Raw genomic sequence first — 8,345 nt, forward strand, 5'->3', positions numbered from 1 at the left:
AGGATGCCTAGCCTGCTAGTACCCCAACCTTTTTAAAAAATTAATTAATTAATTAATTAATATACATATATGTATGTTTAGTTTTTTTATATGCTTCTGTTCATTTCTTTCTTTCTAATTAGGTATTTTCTTCATTTACATTTCAAATGCTATCCCAAAAGTCCCCCATACCCTCCCCCTGCCACTCCCCTACCCACCCACTCCTACTTCTTGGCCCTAGCGTTCCCTGTACTGAGGCATATAAAGTTTGCAAGACCAAGGGGCCTCTCTTTCCTCTCTTCTGCTACATGTGCAGCTAGAGACACGAGCTCCAGGGGTACATATTAGTTATGTATTATTAGTTCATATTGTTGTTCCACCTATAGGGTTGCAGACCTCTTTAGCTCCTTGGCACCCCAACCTTTTAAGCTGCCTCTGGGCCTTGACCTCTGTCTCTTTCTTCACAGCCGTGATCGTGGGCGGGGTGGTGGGTGCCCTCTTCGCTGCCTTCCTGGTCACGCTGCTCATCTACCGCATGAAGAAGAAGGACGAAGGCAGCTACACCTTGGAAGAGCCCAAGCAGGCAAGCGTCACGTACCAGAAGCCTGACAAGCAGGAGGAGTTCTACGCTTAGCAGAGCCACAGTGCCTCCTGCAGCCTCCACTCCGCCTCGCCCAGTCCCTAGCCCCAGCAGCAGCCCGGGCCTGATCCTGGGCCTGGGCCTGGGATGGAGCCTGGCCCTGCTTCTTTCTGCTCAGGCTGCTAGCGTAACACAGACTGTCCTAAGGAGCAGAGGTGCCGCCATCTGCCCCAGACTGTGTCCTTATGACCCCTTCTCTGGTCCCATTCCCTCCAGCCCCAGGGCTTCAGGACCTTGTGTCCCATGGATAAAAGGAAGGAAGTCCTGGGTTGCTGGTTGAAACAGGGGCAGGGGCAGGGTTAAGATGGCCCACAGTGCTTGCTGATGTCCTCTTCTTGCTCCAGAGGCCACCATGCTGGCTTCTAGAACCAATAATACATGGCCCATCTAGCCCTCCAATTCAAAATCACCCAGATGCTGTGGCCTCGAGCTGCTGTGGCCTCTCTCTCGACAGGAGGGTGCCCTTTGTCACCAGCCTGAGCTCATGATGGGGTCACCGCCCCCTCCCCCCTGCCAAATGCACAGGTCCCCAGGCTGCACCTCTTCCTGCATTGCCTCCCAGGGAAAGGGCTTCCTTCAGTGTACAGGGCAGCCAGTGGTAAGTGAGGCCAGTCTAGCATCCCTCCTGAGAGGGGATGCCACATCGCCTCCGTCAACCACTGCTAGAATCCTAAAATGCATTCACACAGGAGACAAAAACATACCCAGTCCTGACCACCCAGCCAGCGAGACATCACACACACGCACCACCTTCACGCAGTGCGCAGCCATCCTGATGCTTCTGCTACGTCGTAGGCCACTGTCATTGTCACCAGTGGCGACCACGCCACCTTCCTCCCAATCTATTCTCTTTACACACATTGGTCCTGCATCTGGCTCCTCTAACCATCCAGGTCACTGAGGAAGGCAGGACCGAGTTGTAGGCATCAGCCCATATTGGGTCCCCCAGAGTCACTCTATTCCACTTGGTCCCCACCATGACCTATACCAGCCACACTGATGCTGACCCCAGCTGACGTCAGTCACAAGCCCACACAGATAATGCAGGCTCTCCCTCCACTGTGGCTCACAGAGAAGTTTGGGGCTAGCCTCCACCAGCCAAGTCTGAAGCAAGAAGGGAGCTAGGGCCTCCCAGGACCAAGGCGCTGTGTGGGTTGTCCCTGGTCTCCATGTATCTCCTTTCTGCTCTGAGCCAGGAGCTGTCTCTGCCTCCCAGGACACGTGTCTCCAAAGTGCCTGTGAGGGCGGGCTCCGCCCAGGCCCTCTGTGTCCCCTGCCCTGCCCTGACCTGGTGAGGCCAACCTCAGGCCTACCAACCCTGGGTCCTTTCTGTGGACACAACTGACCAGGCAACTTGGCAGTTCTGGCTATATCCAGATGAACCCATAGCCCAGCAGACTCATCCCAATGCTATAGGCCCTGAGAATCATTGATGGGGACAAGGGTGTCACAGGCCTCAAGTCTACCATCCTGTCTCTGTTATCCTTAGAAGTGGGGCTATTTCAGAGGTATTTTAAATGTGTGTGTGGGGTCACCATTCTCTTTGTGAAAGGGCCGTGCCGAAGGAGCTCTCAGCACCAAAGGGACACAGCTTGGGTAGTGATTGGCCAGCACCCCCCACCATCTCTCACATGTCCCAGGTTCAGTCAGGTGACCACACGGTTTCTTTATGTTTCATTTTAAAGATTCCCTGACAGCAGAGTTGGGCAGACTGAAGAACCACATCCGGGTAATGGACGGGATCTAGGCAGTTGGCACAGCTTGTCTTTCTGGGGTGGGGGTAGGGGGTGTCCCCCTGTCAGGCTCTGTTCTGTCTTCCAGACCTCCATGACTCCCTTGATGGGACTTTAGAGTTTTGTAAGCCAGTCGGCCTGGTCTTTGGGGGGGGGGGGAGGAATGAGAGGCGTCCTAAACTTGTGAGATGTGGAGAAGGGAGCTTGGCCAAGATCTTCCCTGCAGCAGGGGCTGGGTAGGGCGTAGAGGAGAGCCAGTGTCCCAGACCCTCCCACTCCTCCCTGGTAAGCTGCAGTCTTGGGGACTAGATCTTTGGAAAGAGAGGCTCAGCAGCTGGGTGAGGCAACCTCCAGGTACTCAGCCCAAGGGGACACCAGGACCAGGGCAGGAGGCCCCAGCTTCTGTGTTGGGCTAGGGTTCACTTCTCACATCTCAGGGTGGCTCTGGCCTTGGGGCTGTGGGTTTGGCATCCTGATACCAGCATTCTTAATGTGTCAGCATCTGAGAGAAGAGGCAGTGGGTCTTAAGTATGGGGTCCCGGCCCCAAGGCCAACGCCTAGGCTTTATGGCCATGGCGTTTGACCTGAAGGTTAACGGTGTGAGCAAGCCCAGATAAACTGGGCTAGCCTGGTGAGGCCAGGACGATTTAAGAGAACTCAGTTCCAAGGGTGAACTGAACTCTTCCTAGTGCAATGTGGGTGCGGGGTTCCCACCCCGCCCCAGAAACAGTGCGGTACATGCAGAGCCTGCCCAAAGGAGTCCAGAGACACCTCAGTGCTCCTGGGAAGGTATTCAGGATGCCGGCATGCCTGGAAACAGTGCATTCTGAATCAGAGGAGGTGATGTGTCCTGGACTTCTCTGGGCCCTGGTTTCCCTAGAGAGTAAGACATGCTGGGGGGGCCAGAGCGCTGAAGAGCTAAGCTTCATCTCTCTTGGGGGCCAGACTAGGGACTCTATGTGTAAGGTTGATTCCCCTTGATTGCCAGAGGCACGTGGGTGACAGCCAAGACTGGCCGAGCAGATCTGCAGCAAGAGCTTAGGATGCTGGGGCCAGACCCCCTGGGCTTGGCTTAGCTACCCATCAGGCCTCCTGGCTGGGGCTCGAGCCTCAGAGAGCAGAGCCAACGCTCCTCTCAGGGCAGTTGCGGCTCCCTGGGCTGTCCTGGCTTTCTCCTGGGATGTGCCTCCCAGCCTTGGTGTCTGTAAATAGAAGCCCACACTGTACAGATCTACAGAGAGGCCCAAACTGGGCTCTGGTGTCACCATCTGAGGGGCTGATGGCCTGGCTTCCCCCAGGTGCCCTGTGGGTGCTTGGGTGCCTGGCCCCGGCGTGGTGAATGCATGTAAATACTTTTCGTAGGCAGTGTGGCTCCAGAGAGCCCCCTGAGACAGTGTCCCCTCCCCCACTTACTGGTTCATCCTCTCTCCTGTACAGAGCCCTCCCAGCCCCTGGGTCACCAGGATCAGGGGTTACCTCCCTTCCCCAGGCTTTTCCTACCCATTCTCTCCCTATAACCTGTTTATTAACCAACCCTGTCCTGAGTTCATGGCCAAAACTTAAATAAGAGAAGGAGGAGAGGGTCAGATGGATAAAGATACCAAGGCCTGGTCCATCCCTACCATGGGCGCTCATACACCCCTGGCTTGGGAAGGACAGGGCTTGCTTTGTTTTGTTTTCTGTTAGTTTTTGTTTTTTAACATTTCCCTGTGCTGTGCCCATTTATAAGAGGAAATAAAATTAAGCTGAAAGATGCCGTGTGGTGGCCCACGTGTGATATGAGTAGGGGACTGGCTTGGGAGGGACAGCCCACGCTCACCTTGTGTCCCAGCCACGGTCCCTCTGGGGAGATGGAGAATGACCCAGGGCAATAGGACAGCATCCACATGGGAACTTTGAGGTAACCGTGGTTGGTTGAAAGAGGTGAAATGGTGTATATGACTGTCTTAGTCAGGGTTTCTATTCCTACACAAAACATCATGACCAAGAAGCAAGCTGGGAAGGAAAGGGTTTATTCAGCTTACATCTCCATGTTGCTGTTCATCACCAAAGGAAGTCAGGACTAGAACTCACACAGGTCAAGAAGCAGGAGCTGATGCAGAGGCCATGGAGGGATGTTACTTACTGGCTTGCTTCCCCTGGCTTGCTCAGCCTGCTTTCTTATACAACCCAAGACTACCAGCCCAGGGATGGCACCACCCACAAGGGGCCCTCCCTGCTTGATCACTAATTGAGAAAATGCCCCACAGCTGGATCTCATGGAGGCACTTCCCCAACTGAAGCTCCTTTCTCTGTGATAACTCCAGCCTGTGTCCAGTTGACACACAAAACCAGCCAGTACAATGACTGTGTGCAGTTGGGCAGGGGCTTGCTGTTCATCCCCTCAGGGAGACTCCAGCTTCAGGCTGCAAAGAGAATCTAAAGGATATAGGAACTGGAGCTATGCATGAGAGACTGTGCCCTTGGGGTCTGATATGTTCATAAAGCCAGGTGTGGTAGCTCTTGTGTGTAGCCTCCACATTTATACAATGGAATGCACAGGGGAGATGGAAGTCTCTAGATTCTTGCAGGTGAGCTAGCCTGGGATACTCAGTAGTGAACAGGTCACCCTGCCAAGCAAGACAAGGCAAGGAATACCACCTGTGGCATGACACATGCATGCCTGCATGCATGTGCACGCGCGCACGTGGGTACACACTCACTCACTCACTCAGGTATCCATGCATGCATGCACACGAACACACACACCATAGTCAGTCAGACTGTGGGGCCACTAGCCTGGCAGGGAGTATTTTTTCTTCTCATATGTTGCCTCCCGGCTCCAAACCTCCCCACTGTGTGGTAATTCTGAGACAGCTCCCCAGGGCCTCAATGGGGGGGATTCAGATGGCTTGTTTCCAGGAGGCTCAATCAACTGCCCGGGTACTTTCCGCTGCGCGTTTGAGCAGCAAACACTTTATTCTCAGCGTGACAGAGTAGCAGGCTCAGTCTTGGAGCAGCTGTGTGTGCTTGTGCACGCTCTTGTCCCTCTCTGAGCCTAGGGTCCCTATATGTGCACAGAGAACCTGCAGTGTCAGGGTCTTTGCAGAGCAGGCTCTGCCGTGACTACGTGCTGTGAGTTGCTTCAACTCCAGTGGTTCCACCGGGAAAGTGGAGACCGTAGAGGTTGCCTGGTAAGCACAGTGCTAAGAACCACGTTAGGTGTGGAGAAGACACTGGGTAAGTGGGGGCTGTTATTGTTGTTGCTATTATTGTGATGGTGATGATGATGGTGATGACGGTGATGATGGTGATGATTTAATAGCCTTTTTAGGTAGTCTAGGGTAGCCTAGAACTTGTGACAATCCTCCTTCTCTCAGTCTCCCAAGTAATGAGATCACTGCGGATCTCCTCTTGGCTAGGCCTGGCATACTGCCTACGGAGTGAATGAATGACCTGAACCTGGGCATGGATCATGTGACCTATGCTGACGTAGGACAGACCCTGACTTGGGCCACGAGTGCCACCCCTCATCTGGAGCACCACTCTTGTGAGGAGCTGGGGGCCTCCTCTCTGGGCCTCGGGATGAGAGGGGGAAGAATGGCTGTTTGTTTCTGTAAGTCCAAGAGGTCACAGAGGCCAGCCCAAGCCTCCTTGGGAACAGAGTGTGCTCTGCTTCCGGAGGCCACCCACCTTGTTCTGCTGGGCTGAGGGTGGGCTGGCGGCCATTAGAGGGTCCAGACTGCTTTCGCTAGATCCTGAGCCCCATCTCCCTCTGGAGGGAGGAGGCCAGGCCTGCTGTGGGAACGGAGGACTTGGGTTGGGGGTGGAGAAGAAGGATCTGTTGGTAGAGGAGGCTGGGCCAGGCTCCCTGGTATGGCTGTACTCATGCACACTCTCGGCTCCAGTTTACTCTGTCCTTGCGGCATGCATTTGCAGGTGGAGAAACTGAGGCTCCGAGGATGCAAAGCCCTACAGCTGAGAGGGTGCAGGGGCACCCAGGCCAGAGCCCAGTCTCTCCCCTCCTCCCCCATCTCCTCCCTCCAGCTGTGTGGTGCGTGAGTGTGGGCAGGTACTCAGCCCCAGCCAGCAGCTGCTGAGCCACAGGAGCGGTAGGTGTGATCCAGAGACTGAAAAAAAAAAAAAATACATGTGACATCACGGGGGGCGGGGCTTCCCCCGTCAGTGCCTCTCCCACAGGCGCTGTGCTCAGTTCTTACACAGACTCAGCACCCTCATCTCATAGCCGACATTGGCTTCATCAGCAAAACCCAAGCTATGAAACGTTCTATCAGATGGTCCACTGCCTTCAATAAATCATTTGTTTTATTTAGAGAGAAAGGGACTTAGGATATATAGAAAATGTACACAGATGTATCCAATGCATATTTACTAGAACAAAGGTAGACAGCATTTCTGAGGATGGACACCTGAAGCTGACCTCTGACCTCCCCATGTAGTTCATCTATGGACACAGCACGCTCACATGCAAATATTCTAAAGACAAAGAAAACGAAAAACAACTTTCTGAGATGAGATCCTGCCGTGGTACCCAAACTGGTCCTGAATTCCTGAGCTCAAGTGATCCTCCTGCCTTAGCTTCCTGTACCTTGGACCATAGGTGTGCACCCACCTAAACACCATAAACAAGATTAAAACATGTGGTGGCCAAATACTGTAGAAACTTGATATAGATCCTATTTCAAATAAGTCATATTTAAAAATGACAGTTATGACACAGGTGGAAGTCTGAGCTCACTGGAGTCGATATAGCCTGAGTTTATATTTAATTAATTTGCTGTGACAGTCTCCTGAAGCCCAGGCTAGCCTCAACCTTCCTAGTAGCCCAGAATGACCTTGAACTTTTGATCCTCCTGCCTCCACTAACCAAGCATGGAGCACCCACACCAGGTTAGTATGGAGTTGGGGATCTAACCCATGGCTTCATGTGTGCTAGGCCAGCACTGCGCACAGAGCCACAGCCCAACCCCACTCCCTTTAATATTTAGAACATTTTCAGCCAGGTAGTGATGGTGCACACCTTTAGTCCCAGCACTCCAGAGGCAGAGGCAGAGGCAGGCAGATCTCTGAGTTTAGGCCAGCCTGGTCTACAGAGTGAGTTCCAGGACAGCCAGGGCTACACAGAGAAACTCTGTCTTAGGAAAAAAACAAAACAAAAACAAACATTTCCATCATTTGCTTTTTCTTTTTCCTTCCCTTTCCCTCTCCCCTCCCTTCCTTCCTTCCTTCCTTCCTTCCTTCCTTCCTTCCTTCCTTCCTTCTTTTGTTTGTTATGGTGGTCATGTGTGTGTATGCATGTATATGTGTGTGTGAATGCAAGTATGTGTATGTGAGTGCATGTATGTGTGTGAATGCATGTATGTGAATGCATGTCTGTCTGTATGTATGTATGTGTGCTTGCCTGTGCATGTGTATGTAGAGGTCAGAGGGTTGCTATTGGGCATCTCCCTCCATTGCTTTCCCTCATTGTTTAAAAATTTTATTGTGTTTATGCATTGTGTGTGTTTGTGTGTGTACGTGGGCGCACTCGTGCCTTGGTTCACATGTAGAGGCTAGGTGACAACTTGTGAGAGCTCGTTCTCTTGTTCTACTGTGTCAGTACTGAGGACTGAACTTGGGTTGTCAAGTTTGATAGCAGGGACCTTTACCTGCTGAACCATCCTGCCAGCTTTTCCTTCTTTATCTTTCAAGACTCTATCTATCATGTATGTATGTATGTATGTATGTATCTATGTCTGTATATATCTATGTATCTATCATGTGTGTATGTATCTGTATCTGCCTATGTTTCTTTGTATGTATGTATCTATCATGTATATGTGTATGTATCTATATTTGTTTATGTATCTATATAACTATAATGTTTGTGTCAATCATGTATATATATATATCTACCATATATATGTATCTATTTATTTATCATATATGTATTTATCATGTTTGTTTGTATGTCTGTATTATGTATGTGTGTGTCATCTATCTTTTTTCTCTCT

At 51.8% G+C, this 8,345-nt stretch overlaps 1 protein-coding gene across 1 annotated transcript in view; it reads left to right on the forward strand.

Moving 5' to 3' along the window:
- Nucleotides 1–4,107, forward strand: part of Sdc3 (syndecan 3) — a 33,211-nt gene extending 29,104 nt beyond the window's left edge. The window contains exon 5 of the mRNA XM_021160677.1: nucleotides 447–4,107. Coding sequence (XP_021016336.1) covers nucleotides 447–613 — 167 coding nt within the window. The 3' untranslated portion in view covers nucleotides 614–4,107. The remainder of the gene's footprint in view (nucleotides 1–446) is intronic.
- Nucleotides 4,108–8,345: the final 4,238 nt, after the last annotated feature.

This window comes from Mus caroli, chromosome 4 (assembly GCF_900094665.2).
Source record: "Mus caroli chromosome 4, CAROLI_EIJ_v1.1, whole genome shotgun sequence".
NCBI lineage: Eukaryota > Metazoa > Chordata > Mammalia > Rodentia > Muridae > Mus > Mus caroli.